At 45.2% G+C, this 24,069-nt stretch overlaps 1 protein-coding gene across 3 annotated transcripts in view; it reads left to right on the top strand.

Moving 5' to 3' along the window:
* The window catches only part of LOC118964944 (cell migration-inducing and hyaluronan-binding protein-like), a 155,778-nt gene that overhangs the window by 54,933 nt on the left and 76,776 nt on the right, over positions 1-24,069 (top strand). For all 3 annotated transcript variants that reach the window (XM_036981212.1, XM_036981214.1, XM_036981215.1), the window contains one exon: positions 15,057-15,236. In XM_036981212.1, the coding sequence (XP_036837107.1) occupies positions 15,185-15,236 (52 nt within the window). In that variant the 5' untranslated portion in view covers positions 15,057-15,184. The remainder of the gene's footprint in view (positions 1-15,056; positions 15,237-24,069) is intronic.

Here is a 24,069-nt window from a genome sequence, read left to right as displayed (position 1 = left end):
AATACTGGGTCATGCTTGTGATAGACCAGTACCTCACGAGGCTTCTTCTCTAAGCTGAGACCTTGAAACTGAGATCTAATTTCTCTAAACAAGGTTCTGGGCGTACTGCCAAATTGCAGATACTGATAGTGAGGATTCATTCAGTCAGTCACTTGCATGAACATAGAAATTGGTTATTAGAAAAGCACAAAAACCAAAATGTCCACCTTAGCCTCCTAACCCCCTAGCCTCCTAACCCCCTAGCCTCCTAACCCCCTAGCCTCCTAACCCCCTAGCCTCCTAACCTCCTAACTCCCTAGCCTCCTAACCTCCTAATCCCCTAACCCCCTAGCCTCCTAACCCCCTAGCCTCCTAACCTCCTAGCTCCCTAGCCTCCTAACCCCCTAGCCTTCTAGCCTTCTAACCCCCTAGCCTTCTAGCATTCTAACCCCCTAGCCTTCTAGCCTCCTAGCCTCCTAGATCCCTAATCTCCTAGCCTCCCAAACCCCCAGCCTCCCAACACTCTAGCCTCCCAACACTCTAGCCTCCCAACACTCTAGCCTCCCAACACTCTAGCCTCCCAACTCTCTATCCTCTCAACACTCTAGCCTCCTAACCTCCTAGCCTCCTAGACCCCTATCCTCCTAACCTCCTAGCCTCCTAGACCCCTAGCCGTTCCACTTGATCTATTCCAGTACTGGCACACCTGATTAGTCAACTAATCCCCAAGCCATTGACTTGTTAAATCAGGTGCTTTAGTTCAGGGAGTGTATTCATAAAGTGTCTTTGATTAGGAGCAGGACTCTAAAGTACAACCAATATTTTGCTATGCAACCAGCAGTTTAACAATGGGAGCACTGTGCAACTATGAACAAAACTCTCCCAGATAATGATTGTTGTAATGACAAGGCCTGGCTGTAGCGTTGTTTCAGAGTGCCCTAGAGAAACAAGTGAGTGCAGATCCATTAGCATCCTGGTTGCACCATTACTACAGTGAAAATGTCTTGCTTCTATCCCAACCAGGTCAAATGATCTGACCCATATTACCAGCACAACATCTGTATCTTCTATAGCGGATCGCCGGGACCTCACAACATCTGTATCTTCTATAGCGGATCGCCGGGACCGCACAGCATCTGTATCTTCTATAGCGGATCACCGGGACCGCACAGCATCTGTATCTTCTATAGCGGATCGCCGGGACCGCACAGCATCTATATCTTCTATAGCGGATCACCGGGACCGCACAGCATCTGTATCTTCTATAGCGGATCGCCGGGACCGCACAGCATCTGTATCTTCTATAGCGGATCGCCGGGACCGCACAACATTTGTATCTTCTATAGCGGATCGCCGGGACCGCCCAACGTCTGTATCTTCTATAGCGGATCACCGGGACCGCACAGCATCTGTATCTTCTATAGCGGATCACCGGGACCGCACAGCATCTGTATCTTCTATAGCGGATCACCGGGACCGCACAGCATCTGTATCTTCTATAGCGGATCACCGGGACCGCACAGCATCTGTATCTTCTATAGCGGATCGCCGGGACCGCACAGCATCTGTATCTTCTATAGCGGATCACCGGGACCGCACAGCATCTGTATCTTCTATAGCGGATCACCGGGACCGCACAGCATCTGTATCTTCTATAGCGGATCACCGGGACCGCACAGCATCTGTATCTTCTATAGCGGATCGCCGGGACCGCCCAACATCTGTATCTTCTATAGCGGATCACCGGGACCGCACAACATCTGTATCTTCTATAGCGGATCGCCGGGACCGCCCAACATCTGTATCTTCTATAGCGGATCACCGGGACCGCACAGCATCTGTATCTTCTATAGCGGATCACCGGGACCGCACAGCATCTGTATCTTCTATAGCGGATCACCGGGACCGCACAGCATCTGTATCTTCTATAGCGGATCACCGGGACCGCACAGCATCTGTATCTTCTATAGCGGATCACCGGGACCGCACAGCATCTGTATCTTCTATAGCGGATCACCGGGACCGCACAGCATCTGTATCTTCTATAGCGGATCACCGGGACCGCACAGCATCTGTATCTTCTATAGCGGATCACCGGGACCGCACAGCATCTGTATCTTCTATAGCGGATCACCGGGACCGCACAACATCTGTATCTTCTATAGCGGATCACCGGGACCGCCCAACATCTGTATCTTCTATAGCGGATCACCGGGACCGCACAACGTCTGTATCTTCTATAGCGGATCGCCGGGACCGCACAACATCTGTATCTTCTATAGCGGATCACCGGGACCGCACAGCATCTGTATCTTCTATAGCGGATCGCCGGGACCGCACAGCATCTGTATCTTCTATAGCGGATCACCGGGACCGCACAGCATCTGTATCTTCTATAGCGGATCACCGGGACCGCACAGCATCTGTATCTTCTATAGCGGATCGCCGGGACCGCACAGCATCTGTATCTTCTATAGCGGATCGCCGGGACAGCACAACATCTGTATCTTCTATAGCGGATCGCCGGGACAGCATTTTGACACACTTGCGTCGTTAACCATTTGTTTACACTTTGTTCAGTCCTGTTACCTCATAGGATAGCTAGCTAACAACCTGGTAAATTGACCAGTATATCCAAAGATTTGGGGGCACAGAAAGAAAGGAAAGGGGACAGCTTCTTCAGGAGATCAAGGAATGTATGAATGACTGATCTCTTGCATGTCATCATCACAAACCTGACATTTTTAAAGAGTTTGTCAAATGTCCAGTGTAATGCATCTCAATAGGAAAATAGTGATTTTACATCATATATACATCTAATATTCCACACATGACTTTGTCATTTCAATGACGGGTATTCCTACCAACCAGTGGAGGCTGCTGAGTGGAGGACGGCTCATTATAATGTCTGGAACAGAGCAAATGGAATGGACACCACATGGACACCATATGTTGATGTATTTGATACCGTTCCACTGATTCCTCTCCAGCTATTACCACATTTTAGCCTTTATAATAAACTGATGTGTTTACAGTGCTACATATTAGTTTCTAGGGCAACAGCATGTGCTTCAACAGTAGCTAGACTACATTTAGTCCCAGTACAGGCTGTATCTCAATCAATAAATTATTATTTTCTGGTGTTCATAAATGTCATGCACCAATTCTACCAATGAAATGTCTCATTTAGAACCCTGGAGCCCTGTGGGCCGTAGGTATTAAACATCTCAGAGTGCTGATCTAGGGTCAGGTCTGTCCTGTCCATGTAATCTTATCTAAAATGCTAAACTGATTCTAAATCAGCACTTTTACTCTGATACACACGCAGGGCTACAACCAAACTGTGGAACGTCTGGGGGTCCTCGTGGAGAGGTTAGAGAAATACTGCTCTATACTGTAAATGGAGAGGGAGACTAATGTATATATTTATTGAACATTTTCAAGTGCAAGTTGCCAGATATAATTGGAAAAAGCCCACCTGGTTGCCAGATAGAATTGTAAAAAGCCCACCTGGTTGTCAGATTGTGCATGTGTAGAACAACATGTCAGATCGTGAGATCAAAGTCAAGTGGTAGCCCTAGATCCGCTGATATACAGTAATCAGTATACGGTCCCACCATAACTAACATATGGATTCCCATCTCATTTGTTTTTTTACACACACACACACACACACACACACACACACACACACACACACACACACACACACACACACACACACACACACACACACACACACACACACACACACACACACACAATAGGAATCACAGGATGTCATCAGCTCCTCTTTAAGTGAACCATTGAAGTGCTCCAGGGGATTCCTTTAGGATGTCATCTACCAAACCACCTGTCCTCTGATCTGTCTGTTTCTTCCTCAACCAGCTGATTGATACATGTCATATTGTGCGTGTGGAAGCATTTTCAAACAGTTCTCAATGTTTCCTGCATTCGTAGGTTGCATCATCTGCTGCATTTGTGTGTGTATCTCCTCTGTGTATGTGTGTGTGTGTGTGTTTATCTCTCTGTGTGTGTGTGTGTATCTCCTCTGTGTATGTGTGTGTGTGTGTGTATCTGTGTGTGTGTGTGTGTGTTTCTCCTCTCTCTGTGTGTGTGTGTGTGTGTATCTCCTCTCTGTGTGTGTGTGTGTGTTTCTCCTCTGTGTGTGTGTGTTTCTCCTCTGTGTGTGTGTGTGTGTGTGTGTGTGTGTGTGTGTGTGTGTGTGTCTACTGCTTTGTTTCATTTCATCACACTAACATTTCTGTTCTTTCATCTCCTTCTTTCAGATTGAACTGTGCTGCGTCGCTCCAGGCTCTGTTAGTTACTGATTTACTTTCTCCCCTCTGACTAATGAGACCATGTTCCTCTCCATGTTCCTCTCCATGTCTCCCCTCTGACTAATGAAACCATGTTCCTCTCCATGTTCCTCTCCATGTCTCCCCTCTGACTAATGAGACCATGTTCCTCTCCATGTTCCTCTCCATGTCTCCCCTCTGACTAATGAGACCATGTTCCTCTCCATGTTCCTCTCCATGTCTCCCCTCTGACTAATGAGACCATGTTCCTCTCCATTTCTCCCCTCTGACTAATGAGACCATGTTCCTCTCCATGTCTCCCCTCTGACTAATGAGACCATGTTTCTCTCCATTTCTTCCCTCTGACTAATGAGACCATGTCCCTCTCCATTTCTCCCCTCTGGCTAATGAGACCATGTTCCTCTCAATTTCTCCCCTCTGGCTAATGAGACCATGTTCCTCTCCATTTCTCCCCTCTGGCTAATGAGACCATGTTCCTCTCCATTTCTCCCCTCTGACTAATGAGACCATGTTCCTCTCCATTTCTCCCCTCTGACTAATGAGACCATGTCCCTCTCCATTTCTCCCCTCTGGCTAATGAGACCATGTTCCTCTCCATTTCTCCCCTCTGGCTAATGAGACCATGTTCCTCTCCATTTCTTCCCTCTGGCTAATGAGACCATGTTCCTCTCCATTTCTCCCCTCTGGCTAATGAGACCATGTTCCTCTCCATGTTCCTCTCCATTTTCTTCTCCATTTCTCCCCTCTGACTAATGAGACCATGTTCCTCTCCATTTCTCCCCTCTGACTAATGAGACCATGTTCCTCTCCATTTCTCCCCTCTGGCTAATGAGACCATTTTCCTCTCCATTTTTCCACTCTGACTAATGAGACCATGCTCCTCTCCATTTCTCCCCTCTGGCTAATGAGACCATGTTCCTCTCCATTTCTCCCCTCTGACTAATGAGACCATGTTCCTCTCCATTTCTCCCCTCTGGCTAATGAGACCATGTTCCTCTCCATTTCCCTCTCCATTTCTCCCTTCTGACTAATGAGACCATGTTCCTCTCCATTTCTCCCCTCTGGCTAATGAGACCATGTTCCTCTCCATTTCCCTCTCCATTTCTCCCTTCTGACTAATGAGACCATGTTCCTCTCCATTTCCCTCTCCATTTCTCCCCTCTGCACTTTGGAGCTTTCATCATATTATTATGGAAAGTGGGATTTAATGAGAGGGAGAGAAAATGAAAAGGTGAAACGTACTGTATGATGTCTTTCACCCACAGATACAAGTCACACACTGCATTGTGGAGGTGTGTATGTGTGTGTATGTGTGTGTGTGTGTGTGTGTGCGTGTGTGTGTGTGTGTGTCTGTTTGTGTGTGTCTGTTTGTGTGTGTATGTGTCCGTGGGTGTGTGTGGGTGTGTTTGTAAAAGTAGCTGTCATGTCAGCCAGTTCTGCCACCTTTACCCCCCCCCCCCCCCCCATATCAGGTTGACTGCTCTCTCTGTGAGGACTGTATGTACAGCGTGCAGCAAAATGATATTTTTCTGAAACCAAATCTACCGTTATTCTAAAGGGAGGATCTCATTTCCTCCCTACCTCCTGTTGAGGTGTGTGTGTGTGTGTGTGTGTGTGTGTGTGTGTGTGTGTGTGTGTGTGCATAAATGTACAGTATGTGTGTATGTATGTCAGTGTCTATGTGTCTGTTTGTGTGTATCTCCCTCCCTCCCTCCCTCCCTCCCTCCCTCCCTCCCTCCCTCCCTCCCTCCCTCCCTCCCTCCCTCCCTCCCTCTCTCTGTGTAGTTGCAGCAGTAAAACAGTTGTTGTGTGAATCATATAGCACCTTGTCATCAGCTCTATACTATGTGGATAATGTATAGTTTCAGCACTGTGTTAGAAGTACTACTTAGAGAAGACTGGTGATTTACTTGACTTCATCACAGTCTGTAGATAGATGGAGATGCTAAATGTATTCACACATTGACAGATACAGCTTGTTTTTCTCCTCTGTTTTCTCTGTGCTGTCATGCTTCATTCCTAGCCTGCCAGTATCACAAAGGACAAGAACTACGTTTTGTTGAGGTACGCTGTCTGACTGTGTATAAAGACTTGGTTCAATAGGTCTGTTACTGGGGTTATGAGACTTGGTACAATACTGTAGGTCTGTTACTGGGGTTATGAGACTTGTTACTGTAGGTCTGTTACTGGGGTTATGAGACTTGTTACTGTAGGTCTGTTACTGGGGTTATGAGACTTGGTACTGTAGGTCTGTTACTGGGGTTATGAGACTTGTTACTGTAGGTCTGTTACTGGGGTTATGAGACTTGGTACTGTAGGTCTGTTACTGGGGTTATGAGACTTGGTACAATACTGTAGGTCTGTTACTGGGGTTATGAGACTTGTTACTGTAGGTCTGTTACTGGGGTTATGAGACTTGGTACTGTAGGTCTGTTACTGGGGTTATGAGACTTGGTACAATACTGTAGGTCTGTTACTGGGGTTATGAGACTTGTTACTGTAGGTCTGTTACTGGGGTTATGAGACTTGTTACTGTAGGTCTGTTACTGGGGTTATGAGACTTGTTACTGTAGGTCTGTTACTGGGGTTATGAGACTTGGTACAATACTGTAGGTCTGTTACTGGGGTTATGAGACTTGGTACAATACTGTAGGTCTGTTACTGGGGTTATGATACTTGTTACTGTAGGTCTGTTACTGGGGTTATGAGACTTGGTACAATACTGTAGGTCTGTTACTGGGGTTATGAGACTTGTTACTGTAGGTCTGTTACTGGGGTTATGAGACTTGTTACTGTAGGTCTGTTACTGGGGTTATGAGACTTGGTACTGTAGGTCTGTTACTGGGGTTATGAGACTTGGTACAATACTGTAGGTCTGTTACTGGGGTTATGAGACTTGTTACTGTAGGTCTGTTACTGGGGTTATGAGACTTGTTACTGTAGGTCTGTTACTGGGGTTATGAGACTTGTTACTGTAGGTCTGTTACTGTGGTTATGAGACTTGGTACAATACTGTAGGTCTGTTACTGGGGTTATGAGACTTGTTACTGTAGGTCTGTTACTGGGGTTATGAGACTTGTTACTGTAGGTCTGTTGCTGGGGTTATGAGACTTGGTACAATACTGTAGGTCTGTTACTGGGGTTATGAGACTTGGTACAATAGGTCTGTTACTGGGGTTATGAGACTTGGTACAATACTGTAGGTCTGTTACTGGGGTTATGAGACTTGGTACAATACTGTAGGTCTGTTACTGGGGTTATGAGACTTGTTACTGTAGGTCTGTTACTGGGGTTATGAGACTTGTTACTGTAGGTCTGTTACTGGGGTTATGAGACTTGGTACAATACTGTAGGTCTGTTACTGGGGTTATGAGACTTGTTACTGTAGGTCTGTTACTGGGGTTATGAGACTTGTTACTGTAGGTCTGTTACTGGGGTTATGAGACTTGGTACAATAGGTCTGTTACTGGGATTATGAGACTTGTTACTGTAGGTCTGTTACTGGGGTTATGAGACTTGGTACAATACTGTAGGTCTGTTACTGGGGTTATGAGACTTGGTACAATACTGTAGGTCTGTTACTGGGGTTATGAGACTTGTTACAATAGGTCTGTTACTGGGGTTATGAGACTTGTTACAATAGGTATGTTACTGGGGTTATGAGACTTGTTACAATAGGTCTGTTACTGGGGTTATGAGACTTGGTACAATAGGTCTGTTACTGGGGTTATGAGACTTGGTACAATACTGTAGGTATGTTACTGGGGTTATGAGACTTGTTACTGTAGGTCTGTTACTGGGGTTATGAGACTTGTTACTGTAGGTCTGTTACTTGGGTTATGAGACTTGTTACTGTACGTCTGTTACTGGGGTTATGAGACTTGTTACTGTAGGTCTGTTACTGGGGTTATGAGACTTGTTACTGTAGGTCTGTTACTGGGGTTATGAGACTTGTTACTGTAGGTCTGTTACTGGGATTATGAGACTTGTTACTGTAGGTCTGTTACTGGGGTTATGAGACTTGTTACTGTAGGTCTGTTACTGGGGTTATGAGACTTGTAACAATACTGTAGGTCTGTTACTGGGGTTATGAGACTTGTTACTGTAGGTCTGTTACTGGGGTTATGAGACTTGGTACTGTAGGTCTGAAACTGGGGTTATGAGACTTGTAACAATACTGTAGGTCTGTTACTGGGGTTATGAGACTTGCTACTGTAGGTCTGTTACTGGGGTTATGAGACTTGTAACAATACTGTAGGTCTGTTACTGGGGTTATGTAAGAGTGCCTGGTGAACAGGACTGTAGGGTACAGTTACCCCTGGAGACAGGGAAAGAGAGATATTGTGTGTGTCTGTACATTCATGCTTTGTATATGTGTCTGTCTGTGCCTGTGTGTGTGTTTGTGTGCTTACTTGCGCGCCTCCATGCGTGCTGACCTGCGTGCGTGCGTGTGTGTGCGTGTGTGTGTGTGTGTGTGTGTGTCTGTGTGTGTGTCTGTGTGTGTGTGTCTGTGTGTGTGTGTGTGTGTGTGCGTGCGTGCGTGCGTGCGTGTGAAGAGAAAAGGACAGAAATGTCTCCACAGCCACTCCAAGACCCGGGTTGGTGACCGCTGTATAGAGTCATCACATAGTCTAACCTCATGTATTGTTCAAACATGGAGAGAGAGAACCATCTGGACCACTTGTGGAGGCAGACACTTTACATCACCACTGTAAATGGAGAGGCTTAAAGGCAGGGTGTGCAGGCTTTTGATCCAGCCCAGCACTAACACACCTGATTCACTTACTGAATGGGAGAAAGACTAGGCACTATAGAGCTGTGGTCACCTAACCCCGTTGTTGGACAAGCTACAGTACGAGGTATGCAGGCTTTTGTTCTAGCCCAGCACTAATGTCAAGAATAGTTGAACGAGTTCCAGGAACAGCAAAGGGTTGGTGACTACTGGTGTTGCGTTTCTCCCTTGCTGTTCAGAATGTTACGCTTCAGGCTCATCTGGGTGGCTCCTGTTCAGTAGAGAGAAAACGTTTGAAAATGGGAAGGTGCTTACGTGAACTCGTCCAATCAGAACACAGATATTCCTATTGCGTTGTGAAATGTTCCGCTACGGTGGGCCCTACTGAACCAAACCCTTCTGTTCCCTGGCTCTGAGGCCTTCTGAGGGATCTCTCCATCTGGATTTACTTGTTGACAGAAGCCTTTGCTGCATCTCCATGTTTGGCCCAGGCCCAGCACACTTTCTAAGAAGAAACATTTCTTCTAAATGTCACCCACAATATGAGTCATATAGATATATTTCTCAATTAAAGTGGTATTAAAGAGGAATAGACTGCACTTGGGCTTAACTTTGTCCAGGCCCATAGAGACGGACAGACAGAGATGGACAGACAGAGACGGACAGACAGACAGTAGGGTATATTGAACAGGATTAGTGTGTCTGGACAAAGGTCTATAAAAAGCTGTTTCAACACAGACAGTGAGCTCTGCTTCCTCTGAGTGATTGGTCTAGAGGAAGCACCTTATTGCTGTGACCTCTGAGAGACAATAGTGCAGCGATCATCAGCTAGATTCATGATGAGTTCTTCTTGAGCGGATGGTGAATTTGTAGACCAAAAAATAAAATCACCTGAGGGCCAAACGTGGCCCTCGGTCCACCGGTTGGGGAACCCTGCAATAACGGATAGCATTACCGCTACATCGGAATTATCTCTTCATTGACCATATATCACTCTGTACGCTGTGTGTGATTGTCTGTGGTTGTGTCAAATCAAAAAATCTAATCAAATTTTATTTGTCACATACACATGGTTAGCAGATGTTAATGCGAGTGTAGCGAAATGCTTGTGCTTCTAGTTCCGACAATGCAGTAATAACCAACGAGTAATCTAGCTAACAATTCAACTAACTACTACCTTATACACACAAGTGTAAGGGGATAAAGAATATGTACATAAAGATATATGAATGAGTGATGGTACAGAGCGGCATAGGCAAGATACAGTAGATGGTATTGAGTGCAGTATATACATATGAGATGAGTATGTAAATAAAGTGGCATAGTTAAAGTGGCTAGTGATACATGTATTACATAAAGATGCAGTAGATGATATAGAGTACAGTATATACATATACATATGAGATGAATAATGTAGGGTATGTAAACATTATATTAGGTAGCATTGTTTAAAGTGGCTAGTGATATATTTTACATAATTTCCCATGAATTCCCATTATTCAAGTGGCTGGAGTTGAGTCAGTGTGTTGGCAGCAGCCACTCAATGTTAGTGGTGGCTGTTTAACAGTCTGATGGCCTTGAGATAGAAGCTGTTTTTCAGTCTCTCGGTCCCAGCTTTGATGCACCTGTACTGACCTCGCCTTCTGGGTGATAGCGGGGTGAACAGGCAGTGGCTCGGGTGGTTGTTGTCCTTGATGATCTTTATGGCCTTCCTGTGACATCGGGTGGTGTAGGTGTCCTGGAGGGCAGGTAGTTTGCCCCCGGTGATGCGTTGTGCAGACCTCACTACCCTCTGGAGAGCCTTACGGTTGTGGGCGGAGCAGTTGCCGTACCAGGCGGTGATACAGCCCGACAGGATGCTCTCGATTGTGCATCTGTAGAAATTTGTGAGTGCTTTTGGTGACAAGCCGAATTTCTTCAGCCTCCTGAGGTTGAAGACGCGCTGCTGCGCCTTCTTCACAACGCTGTCTGTGTGGGTGGACCAATTCAGTTTGTCTGTGATGTGTACGCCGAGGAACTTAAAACTTACTACCCTCTCCACTACTGTTCCATCGATGTGGATAGGGGGGTGTTCCCTCTGCTGTTTCCTGAAGTCCACAATCATCTCCTTTCCTTTCCTTTCCTCTCCTCTCCTCCGTTTTGTTGACGTTGAGTGTGAGGTTATTTTCCTGACACCACACTCCGAGGGCCCTCACCTCCTCCCTGTAGGCCGTCTCGTTGTTGTTGGTAATCAAGCCTACCACTGTTGTGTCGTCCGCAAACTTGATGATTGAGTTGGAGGCGTGCGTGGCCACGCAGTCGTGGGTGAACAGGGAGTACAGGAGAGGGCTCAGAACGCACCCTTGTGGGGCCCCAGTGTTGAGGATCAGCGGGGTGGAAATGTTGTTGCCTACCCTCACCACCTGGGGGCGGCCCGTCAGGAAGTCCAGTACCCAGTTGCACAGGGCGGGGTCGAGACCCAGGGTCTCGAGCTTGATGACGAGCTTGGAGGGCACTATGGTGTTAAATGCCGAGCTGTAGTCGATGAACAGCATTCTCACATAGTTATTCCTCTTGTCCAGATGGGTTAGGGCAGTGTGCAGTGTGGTTGAGATTGCATCGTCTGTGGACCTATTTGGGCGCTGTGTGTGTGTGCATGTGTGTGTGCATGTGTGTGTGCACGTGTGTGTCTGTGTGTGTTATGCTAGGGCGTGGTGTAGATTTTAGGGTGTGTGTCTCATCAGCACAGTTCTGAGGGGATCATGTTCCTCTCATATTCAGTGTTTTTGGTGAAATACCATTATCTACATTACCTACATTACCTACTGTAGCTCCAGCTGTCCATGGTTTTAACAAGACTCAACTGCTACAATAGTCCTGCTTTGTCTGTCATTTGGTATTCTACCATAATAGTATATTATTTATTGTAGTTTTAGGTTTATACTGCTGTTTTTTACCCTAAAAGTATATTATTACAAACTATTCATGGAGCTAATGGATGTTTATACAGGGCATTTGGGTCTGGTTTTAGTTTAGAAGGAAATGACCGTCATTGAAGGTCCTGTCTCCACCCCGTTTTCTCTGTGTGTGTGTGTGTGTGTGTGTGTGTGTGTGTGTGTGTGTGTGTGTGTGTGTGTGTGTGTGTGTGTGTGTGTGTGTGTGGCTGGTGAGCGTACTTCAGGAAGAGAAAAAGGTGAATCCCTCACCGAAGTTCTATTAATCCTGTGGGTGTGTGTGTGTGTGTGTGTGTTTCCACAGAGCAATGCTCAGACGTAGAGTAACTTCGGCTTTCATAGTTCCGCTGAGCCCATAAACTCTCTCATAACCAGCAGGCTTGTACTCTACACTGTGTGTGTGTGTGTGTGTGTGTGTGTGTGTGTGTGTGTGTGTGTACTACAGCATAGACAGCTACTGAACTAAGGTTCTGTTAATATTCCCTGTGCTGGAGGTGAAAGAAACACACACCTGTTTGCGAGGTGCTGGCTAGAACAGAGTTTCTACTGTATCTGGATCAACATGTCTTAGAATCTATAGACTGAGAGGTTCTACTGTATCTAGATAAACATGTCTTAGAATCTATAGACTGAGAGGTTCTACTGTATCTAGACCAACATGTCTTAGAATCTATAGACTGAGAGGTTCTACTGTATCTGGATCAACATGTCTTAGAATCTATAGACTGAGAGGTTCTACTGTATCTAGATAATCATGTCTTAGAATCTATAGACTGAGAGGTTCTACTGTATCTAGACCAACATGTCTTAGAATCTATAGACTGAGAGGTTATACTGTATCTAGACCAACATGTCTTAGAATCTATAGACTAAGAGGTTCTACTGTATCTAGACCAACATGTCTTAGAATCTTGTCACGCTCGTCGTCATGATTGGACCAAAGTGCAGCGTGCGTAGAGTTCCACATATTTTAATTAATAGAAACTCACCAAACAAACAAGCACAAAAGAAACGTGACGCTACTGGTGTGCACACAGGCAACTAACTGTAGACAAGATCCCACAAACACAATGGGGAAAATGGCTACCTAAATATGATCCCCAATCAATGATAAACAGCTGCCTCTGATTGGGAACCATATCAGGCCACCATAGAAATACAATTCACCTAGATGACCCACCCTAGTCACTATCACGCCCCATGCCCCATGTATCTAGACCAACATGTTTTACAATCTATAGACTGAGAGGTTCTACTGTATCTAGACCAACATGTTTTACAATCTATAGACTGAGAGGTTCTACTGTATCTAGACCAACATGTTTTACAATCTATAGACTGAGAGGTTCTACTGTATCTAGACCAACATGTTTTACAATCTATAGAATGAGAGGTTCTACTGTATCTAGAACCAACATGTTTTACAATCTATAGAATGAGAGGTTCTACTGTATCTAGAACCAACATGTATTAGAATCAATTTACTGAGGTTCTAAGACATGTTGGTTCTAGATACAATAGAACCTCTCAGTCTATAGAATGTGGGGGAGTGTGTGTGTTTGTGATGCCCCAGATAAAACATCACGTCTAATTTGAACAGAGGAATGTACGTGTTGTTAATACCCCTTTAGTGGAACACACACACACACACACACACACACACACACACACACACACACACTAGCCCTTATCTTATCTTCTCTCTGCTTCTTCTCTCTCTGCAGGACTAACCGGACCAGCTGCCCTGTGGCATTGTGGGACTGAGAACACCAATATTGATGAGGGGCCAGTTTAGTCCCAACCTCCCCTCTGTGTCTGCAGGTCCAGTTCTGACAAGAGGATACTCACTATGACTAATGGACCCCTCTCTCTGTGTTCGGTCTCTCTGTATACAACTCCTCCTTTGAGATAGATGGAATAAAAACTTATACAAATCTATGTTACGTCATTTCTTATTCTGTGTGTCATGTCTTCATGTATCTACAAATCATTTTTATAACAGGGTCACTATTTTAGCCTAGTGTTGATTTTGGTTCGGGGCGGCAGGTAACCTAGCGGCTTAGAGCGTTAGTAACCGAAAGGTCGCTGGTTCGAGTCCCTGAGTCGTCTTGGTGAAACATCTGTCTATTCGCCCTTGAACAACGCACCTAACCCTAATATCTCCTGTAAGTCTCTCTGGATAAGAGCGTCTGCTAAATGACTAACATGTAAATGGAATGGATCTGCTGTATCCTACTCCACTATGGTGAAAACAACAGACAAAAAACTCATTAGCAACTGTAGGCTCCAATGTATTAAAAGGAGCACGGAGACTGGAATTGAATCAAATCTGCTTTAGAAATGTTTCTGCAAGTTCTTTGTTCAAATTCTACTTCAATAGCGTTTCCCAAAATTCCCAGGTTTTCCAGAAATCCTAGTTGGAAGATCACAGAATAAGCAGAAAACCCAGAATCCTCCTACCAGGATGTCTGGAAAAGCTTTCCTGGAATTTTTCCACCCTACTTAAACACATCTGTACATCCACCTGAAAGACGTCCACCAGTAATAGGTTTCATTACATTTATTTGAATACCCATAATAACTGTTTCGTGTTTTTACCTTTGTAAAAACAGGTACTGCGTCAATACAATGCAAGAAACAGCCAATTTAATTGGGCCCAACGTTTAGTCCTCATATGTCCTCATACAGTAGGGTTTTCCCTCCTTGTTACGTAAGTGTTTTATATAACTAGTGTAAAACCAGTGAGATATAACTGTTATTATCCCAGTGGCTATGCTACGTTCGTCGCTGTGCTAGTCTTTGATCCTGCGAGATGGGAGATATAGGGAGAAAACTTCTCTCCTCCAACTCTTTGAAGTCTAAAACACCAACGTTTTCAAATCCTCAAAAGCCTTGACTGTAAAGAGCATGGCACCATGTAATGTTATACGCCAGTCGTGTGTGTGTGTGCACGTATGTGTGTGTGTGTGTGTGTGTGTGTGTGTGTGTGTGCACGTATGTGTGTGCGCATATATATGTGTGTGTGTGTCTGCACATGTTACGATGCCAAGTCTTGGTTTAACACTATTTGTCTTCTATCTGTTCTTATTGCAGGTGCCTTTGGCCTCATCCCCCTGTGAGCCCCTGCTAACCCACATTAAGCCCTACGAAGTGCACACTCTGAAGTGCACACTCTGGAGAAAACTTCTCTTCTGCCAGTAATCCATACTTCTCATTGAGAGATGAAGATGTGCGTCCCACTGCTGATGGCTGTGCTGCCTATCATACAGGCAGGTCAGTACTGCAGATATTACAGCTCTTATGAATGTTATGACTGTGTTATGACAGGTATTACAGAGGTATTAGGGGTTTACGATAGGTCAGTACTGAAGATATTACAGCTCTTATGAATGTTATGACTGTGTTATGACAGGTATTAGAGAGGTATTAGGAGTTTATGACAGGTCAGTACTGAAGATATTACAGATCTTATGAATGTTATGACTGTGTTATGACAGGTATTAGGTGTTTACGACAGGTCAGTACTGCAGCTATTACAGCTCTTTTAAATGTTATGACTGTGTTATGACAGGTATTACAGAGGTATTAGGGGTTTACGACAGGGCAGTACTGAAGATATTACAGCTCTTATGAATGTTATGACTGTGTTATGACAGGTATTAGAGGTATTAGGGGTTTACGACAGGTCAGTACTGCAGATATTACAGCTCTTATGAATGTTATGACTGTGTAATGACAGGTATTAGGGGTTTAGGACAGGTCATTCAGCTGTTATTGCAGGTATGAGACTATGATCTGAAGTCAGAATACTGCCCCACCTCCACCATGTAGAGTTTTCTGTAGTGGAACATGGCCCTGGTAGAGGGTAGAGTTTTCTATAGTGGAACATGGCCCTGGTAGAGGGTAGAGTTTTCTGTAGTGGAACATGGCCCTGGTAGAGGGTAGAGTTTTCTGTAGTGGAACATGGCCCTGTTAGAGGGTAGAGTTTTCTGTAGTGGAACATGGCCCTGTTAGAGGGTAGAGTTTTCTGTAGTGGAACATGCCCCTGGTAGAGGGTAGAGTTTCCTGTAGTGGAACATGGCCCTGTTAGAGGGTAGAGTTTTCTGTAGTGGAACATGGCCCTGGTAGAGGGTAGAGTTTCCTGTAGTGGAACATGGCCCTGTTAGAGGGTAGAGTTTCCTGTAGTGGAACATGGCCCTGTTAGAGGGTAGAGTTTTCTGTAGTGGAACATGGCCCTGGTCCTGTAGTGGAACATGGCCCTGGTAGAGGGTAGAGTTTTCTGTAGTGGAACATGGCCCTGTTAGAGGGTAGAGTTTTCTGTAGTGGAACATGGCCCTGGTAGAGGGTAGAGTTTCCTGTAGTGGAACATGGCCCTGTTAGAGGGTAGAGTTTTCTGTAGTGGAACATGGCCCTGGTAGAGGGTAGAGTTTCCTGTAGTGGAACATGGCCCTGTTAGAGGGTAGAGTTTTCTGTAGTGGAACATGGCCCTGGTAGAGGGTAGAGTTTTCTGTAGTGGAACATGGCCCTGGTAGAGGGTAGAGTTTTCTGTAGTGGAACATGGCCCTGGTAGAGGGTAGAGTTTTCTGTAGTGGAACATGGCCCTGGTAGAGGGTAGCGTTTTCTGTAGTGGAACATGGCCCTGGTAGAGGGTAGAGTTTTCTGTAGTGGAACATGGCCCTGGTAGAGGGTAGAGTTTTCTGTAGTGGAACATGGCCCTGGTAGAGGGTAGAGTTTTCTGTAGTGGAACATGGCCCTGGTAGAGGGTAGAGTTTTCTGTAGTGGAACATGGCCCTGTTAGAGGGTAGAGTTTTCTGTAGTGGAACATGGCCCTGGTAGAGGGTAGAGTTTTCTGTAGTGGAACATGGCCCTGGTAGAGGGTAGAGTTTTCTGTAGTGGAACATGGCCCTGGTAGAGGGTAGAGTTTTCTGTAGTGGAACATGGCCCTGGTAGAGGGTAGAGTTTTCTGTAGTGGAACATGGCCCTGTTAGAGGGTAGAGTTTTCTGTAGTGGAACATGGCCCTGGTAGAGGGTAGAGTTTTCTGTAGTGGAACATGGCCCTGTTAGAGGGTAGAGTTTTCTGTAGTGGAACATGGCCCTGGTAGAGGGTAGAGTTTTCTATAGTGGAACATGGCCCTGTTAGAGGGTAGAGTTTTCTGTAGTGGAACATGGCCCTGACTAGCTGCAGAACAACAATTTTTAGGTATTTGACATTTGTAGTTGAGTAGGATGGAGAGGGATGAAGGAGGATAAATGGATGGTGAGAGATGAATGGAGGAAGAGAGATGTAGGGAGAGAGAGTATGGAGGGAGGCAGCGTAATAGAAGGAGAGGGTAGGAGGTAGAGGGAGAACGATGGAGGGGGTGAAATGGAAGGAGAGGAGGGAGATGGAAAGAGCAAGGGAATGAGAGGGATGGGGAGGGTTTGAAAGAGAGGTAAGGAGAGGGAAAGTGGGAGCGGTATGGAGGGAGTGAGAAGGAGGAAGTAGGTCAGTCTGAGCGATTGAAGGTATAACTGTGTCTGCCACGTGTGAGGAAAGGAGAGTGGATCTACCTCTCCACCTTCTCCCTCTGTGTCTAGGTGTGTGTGTGCCTGGGTGTGTGTGTGTGTTTGGGTGTGTGGGTGTGTGTGTGTGTCTGGGTGTGTGTGTGTGTCTGGGTGGTGTGTGTGTGTGTGTGTGTGTGTATGTGTGTGTGTGTGTGTGTGTGTGTGTGTGTGTGTGTCTGGGTGGGTGTGTGTGTGTCTGGGTGTGTGTGTGTGTGTCTGGGTGGGTGTATGTGTGTGTCTGGGTGTGTGTGTCTGGGTGAGTGTGTGTGTGTGTGTCTGGGTGGGTGTGTGTGTGTGTGTCTGGGTGGGTGTGTGTGTGTGTGTCTGGGTGGGTGTGTGTGTGTGTGTCTGGGTGGGTGTGTGTGTCTGGGTGGGTGGGTGTGTGTGTGTGTGTGTGCGGCAGGGCAGCCTCTAAAGCCATGGCTAGACTCTAATGGCTCAGGTTTTCATAGTAACGGACACATAACAAATATTTCTACATTTCCTTCCTTCTCTCTCTGTCAGTTAAATGTTAAATTAAATTCAAGGGTCTTTATTGGCATGGGAAACATTGCCAAAGCAATATTTCTCTCTCTCTTTCTCTCTCACGCTCTCACTCTCTCTCTTCCTTTCTCTCTCTGCTGTTTCCTACCATAGTGTTTTTGTTTTTGACAGTAAGCTACTCTGTATATTCACTAACATGAAGGCCTAGCTTCGGTTGCCAGGTTGACTTCCTCCGGTTGCCAGATTGGGTCATAATCCTAATTACCCTTTAAAGGGCAGAAAAGTAACATCAAATCAAATCAAATGTATTTATATAGCCCTTCGTACATCAGCTGATATCTCAAAGTGCTGTACAGAAACTCAGCCTAAAACCCCAAACAGCAAGCAATGCAGGTGTAGAAGCATGGTGGCTAGGAAAAACTCCCTAGAAAGGCCAAAACCTAGGAAGAAACCTAGAGAGGAACCAGGCTATGTGTGGTGGCCAGTCCTCTTCTGGCTGTGCCGGGTGGAGATTATAACAGAACATGGCCAAGATGTTCAAATGTTCATAAATGACCAGCATGGTCGAATAATAATAAGGCAGAACAGTTGAAACTGGAGCAGCAGCACAGTCAGGTGGACTGGGGACAGCAAGGAGTCATCATGTCAGGTAGTCCTGGGGCATGGTCCTAGGGCTCAGGTCCTCCGAGAGAGAGAAAGAAAGAGAGAAGGAGAGAATTAGAGAACGCACACTTAGATTCACACAGGACACTGAATAGGACAGGAGAAGTACTCCAGATATAACAAACTGACCCTAGCCCCCCCGACACATAAACTACTGCAGCATAAATACTGGAGGCTGAGACAGGAGGGGTCAGGAGACACTGTGGCCCCATCCGAGGACAACCCCGGACAGGGCCAAACAGGAAGGATATAACCCCACCCACTTTGCCAAAGCACAGCCCCCACACCACTAGAGGGATATCTTCAACCACCAACTTACCATCCTGAGACAGCAAGGGCGGTTCGTTGCTCCAGAGCCTTTCTGTTCACCTTCCCACTCCTGGGCCAGACTACACTCAATCATATGACCCACTGAAGAGATGAGCCTTCAGTAAAGACTTAAAGGTTGAGACCAAGTTTGCGTCTCTGACATGGGTAGGCAGACCGTTCCATAAAAATGGAGCTCTATAGGAGAAAGCCCTGCCTCCAGCTGTTTGCTTAGAAATTCTAGGGACAATTAGGAGGCCTGCGTCTTGTGATCATAGCGTACGTGTAGGTATGTACGGCAGGACCAAATCAGAGAGATAGGTAGGAGCAAGCCCATGTAATGCTTTGTAGGTTAGCAGTAAAACCTTGAAATCAGCACTTGCTTTGAAAGGAAGCCAGTGTAGAGAGGCTAGCACTGGAGTAATATGATCAAATTTTTTGGTTCTAGTCAGGATTCTAGCAGCCGTATTTAGCACTAACTGAAGTTTATTTAGTGCTTTATCCGAGTACCCGGAAAGTAGAGCATTGCAGTAGTCTAACCTAGAAGTGACAAAAGCATGGATTAATTTTTCTGCATCATTTTTGGACAGAAAGTTTCTGATTTTTGCAATGTTACGTAGATGGAAAAAAGCTGTCCTTGAAATGGTCTTGATATGTTCTTCAAAAGAGAGATCAGGGTCCAGAGTAACGCAGAGGTCCTTCACAGTTGTATTTGAGACGACTGTACAACCATTAAGATTAATTGTCAGATTCAACAGAAGATCTCTTTGTTTCTTGGGACCTAGAAAAAGCATCTCTGTTTTGTCCGAGTTTAAAATTAGAAAGTTTGCAGCCATCCACTTCCTTATGTCTGAAACACATGCTTCTAGCAAGGGCAATTTTGGGGCTTCACCATGTTTCTTTGAAATGTACAGCTGTGTGTCATCCGCATAGCAGTGAAAGTTAACATTATGTTTTCGAATAACATCCCCAAGAGGTAAAATATATAGTGAAAACAATAGTGGTCCTAAAACGGAACCTTGAGGAACACCGAAATTTACAGTTGATTTGTCAGAGGACAAACCATTCACAGAGACAAACTGATATCTTTCCGACAGATAAGATCTAATCCAGGCCAGAACTTGTCCGTGTAGACCAATTTGGGTTTCCAATCTCTCCAAAAGAATGTGGCACTAAGGTCTAGGAGCACGAGGACAGATGCAGAGCCTCGGTCCGATGCCATTAAAATTTCATTTACCACCTTCACAAGTGCCGTCTCAGTGCTATGATGGGGTCTAAAACCAGACTGAAGCATTTCGTATACATTGTTTGTCTTCAGGAAGGCAGTGAGTTGCTGCGCAACAGCCTTTTCTAAAATTTTTGAGAGGAATGGAAGATTCGATATAGGCCGATAGTTTTTTATATTTTCTCGGTCAAGGTTTGGCTTTTTCAAGAGAGGTTTTATTACTGCCACTTTTAGTGAGTTTGGTACACATCCGGTGGATAGAGAGCCGTTTATTATGTTCAACATAGGAGGGCCAAGCACAGGAAGCAGCTCTTTCAGTAGTTTAGTTGGAATAGGGTCCAGTATGCAGCTTGAAGGTTTAGAGGCCATGATTATTTTCATCATTGTGTCAAGACATATAGTACTAAAACACTTGAGCGTCTCTCTTGATCCTAGGTCCTGGCAGAGTTGTGCAGACTCAGGACAACTGAGCTTTGAAGGAATACGCAGATTTAAAGAGGAGTCCGAAATTTGCTTTCTAATAATCATAATCTTTTCCTCAAAGAAGTTCATGAATTTATCACTGCTGAAGTGAAAGTCATCCTCTCTTGGGGAATGCTGCTTTTTAGTTAGCTTTGCGACAGTATCAAAAAGGAATTTCGGATTGTTCTTATTTTCCTCAATTAAGTTGGAAAAATAGGATGATTGAGCAGCAGTGAGGGCTCTTCGGTACTGCACAGTACTGTCTTTCCAAGCTAGTCGGAAGAAAGACTTCCAGTTTGGTGTGGCACCATTTCCGTTCCAATTTTCTGGAAGCTTGCTTCAGAGCTCGGGTATTTTCTGTGTACCAGGGAGCTAGTTTCTTATGAGAAATGTTTTTAATTTTTAGGAGTGCAACTGCATCTAGGGTATTGCGCAAGGTTAAATTGAGTTCCTCAGTTAGGTGGTTAACTGATTTTTGTCCTCTGGCGTCCTTGGGTAGACAGAGGGAATCTGGAAGGACATCAAGGAATCTTTGTGTTGTCTGTGAATTTATAGCACGACTTTTGATGTTCCTTGGTTGGGGTCTGAGCAGATTATTTGTTGCAATTGCAAATGTAATAAAATGGTGGTCCGACAGTCCAGGATTATGAGGAAAAACATTAAGATCCACAACATTTATTCCATGGGACAAAACTAGGTCCAGCGTATGACTGTGACAGTGAGTGGGTCCAGAGACATGTTGGACAAAACCCACTGAGTCGATGATGGCTCCGAAAGCCTTTTGGAGTGGGTCTGTGGACTTTTCCATGTGAATATTAAAGTCACCAAAGATTAGAATATTATCTGCTATGACTACAAGGTCCGATAGGAATTCAGGGAACTCAGTGAGGAACGCTGTATATGGCCCAGGAGGCCTGTAAACAGTAGCTATAAAAAGTGATTGAGTAGGCTGCATAGATTTCATGACTAGAAGCTCAAAAGACGAAAACGTCATTTATTTTTTTGTAAATTGAAATTTGCTATCGTAAATGTTAGCAACACCTCCGCCTTTGCGGGATGCACAGGGGATATGGTCACTAGTGTAGCCAGGAGGTGAGGCCTCATTTAACACAGTAAACTCATCAGGTTTAAGCCATGTTTCAGTCAGGCCAATCACATCAAGATTATGATCAGTGATTAGTTCATTGACTATAATTGCCTTTGAAGTAAGGGATCTAACATTAAGTAGCCCTATTTTGAGATGTGAGGTATCATGATCTCTTTCAATAATGACAGGAATGGAGGTGGTCTTTATCCTAATGAGATTGCTAAGGCGAACACCGCCATGTTTAGTTTTGCCCAACCTAGGTCGAGGCACAGACACGGTCTCAATGGTGATAGCTGAGCTGACTACACTGACTGTGCTAGTGGCAGACTCCACTATGCTGGCAGGCTGGTTAACAGTCTGCTGCCTGGCCTGCACCCTATTTCATTGTGGAGCTAGAGGAGTTAGAGCCCTGTCTATGTTGGTAGATAAAATGAGAGCACCCCTCCAGCTAGGATGGAGTCCGTCACTCCTCAGCAGGTCAGGCTTGGTCCTGTTTGTGGGTGAGTCCCAGAAAGAGGGCCAATTATCTACAAATTCTATCTTTTGGGAGGGGCAGAAAACAGTTTTCAACCAGCGATTGAGTTGTGAGACTGCTGTAGAGCTCATCACTCCCCCTAACTGGGAGGGGGCCAGAGACAATTACTCGATGCCGACACATCTTTCTAGCTGATTTACACGCAGAAGCTATGTTGCGCTTGATGATCTCTGACTGTTTCATCCTAACATCGTTGGTGCCGACGTGGATAACAATATCTCTATACTCTCTACACTTGCCAGTTTTAGCTTTAGCCAGCACCATCTTCAGATTAGCCTTAACGTCGGTAGCCCTACCCCCTGGTAAACAGTGTATGATCGCTGGATGATTCGTTTTAAGTCTAATACTGCGGGTAATGGAGTCGCCAATGACTAGAGTTTTCAATTTGTCTGAGCTAATGGTGGGAAGCTTCGGCGTCTCAGACCCGGTAACGGGAGGAGTAGAGACCAGAGAAGACTCGGCCTCTGACTCCGACCCGCTGCTTAATGGGGAAAACCGGTTGAAAGTTTCTGTCGGCTGAATGAGCGACACCGGTTGAGCGTTCCTACAGCATTTCCTTCCAGAAACCGTGAGAAAGTTGTCCGGCTGCGGGGACTGTGCCAGGGGATTTATACTACTATCTGTACTTACTGGTGGCACAGACGCGGTTTCATCCTTTCCTACACTGAAATGACCCTTGCCTAACGATTGCGTCTGAAGCTGGGCTTGTAGCACAGCTATCCTCGCCATAAGGCGAGTACAGCGACTGCAATTAGAAGGCATCATGTTGTTGTTACTTAGCTTCGGCTGTTGGAGGTCCTGACGAATCGTGTCCAGATAAAGAGTCCGGAGTGAAAAAGTTGAGGAAAAAAAATATATATATATAAACGGTAATTAAAAAGTAAAAACCGTAAATTTGTCAGGTAGCAAAACAGGTTGGGTAAAACAAAACGCACAGCAACTCAAAGACAAGTCTGCAAGTTGTGACCGGAAATGACGTGAGCAGTAGGAGGGAGGCATGTGTTTATGCTGCTGTTTTTGTCAGTTGTAAATACGCATGCATGCACACACACACACACACACACACACACACACACACACACACACACACACACACACACACACACACACACACACACACACACACACACACACACACACACACGACATCATGCCTTTCTGTGTTAGTGTGCTCTTAAAACACAGCATGAAGTTCCAACATAATGACAAAGACTTTAAACAGTGCTATTGTCAAACTTACTGTCAAAATAATATACATATTTATAATTAATGTATGATGTTGTTTATTAACACCCTCTGCTACCCACTGGTAGAGCCCAATGGAGTAAAATGAAGATCCCCCTTAGACACTGATCTAAGCTCAGTTTAGCATATTCCCCATAATGGTTAGGGTTAAGCTCCGTGGAGGAAAAGCTGATCCTAGATATCTGCCTAAGGACAACTTCTTCAAAGCATCATCTCATCTGCCTTTCCATAGGGATTCACAGAATGAGAGCGAGTGGTTGAGGGCAGAAATAGACAATAGCTACAGTATGCTTTCTGGGATGTTGTTTTGTTGTTGTTTACAGTATGCTTTGTGGAATGTTGTTTTGTTGTTGTTTACAGTATGCTTTGTGGGGTGTTGTTTTGTTGCTGTTTACAGTATGCTTTGTGGAATGTTGTTTTGTTGTTGTTTACAGTGTGCTTTGGGGTGTTGTTGTTTACACTATGCTTTGTGGGGTGTTGTTGTTTACAGTGTGCTTTGTGGGGTGTTGTTGTTTACACTATGCTTTGTGGAGTGTTGTTGTTTACACTATGCTTT

Source organism: Oncorhynchus mykiss, chromosome 6, assembly GCF_013265735.2.
Source record: "Oncorhynchus mykiss isolate Arlee chromosome 6, USDA_OmykA_1.1, whole genome shotgun sequence".
NCBI lineage: Eukaryota > Metazoa > Chordata > Actinopteri > Salmoniformes > Salmonidae > Oncorhynchus > Oncorhynchus mykiss.
The sequence above is the reverse complement of the archived record's forward strand: the minus strand, read 5'-3'. Positions and strand labels throughout refer to the sequence as shown.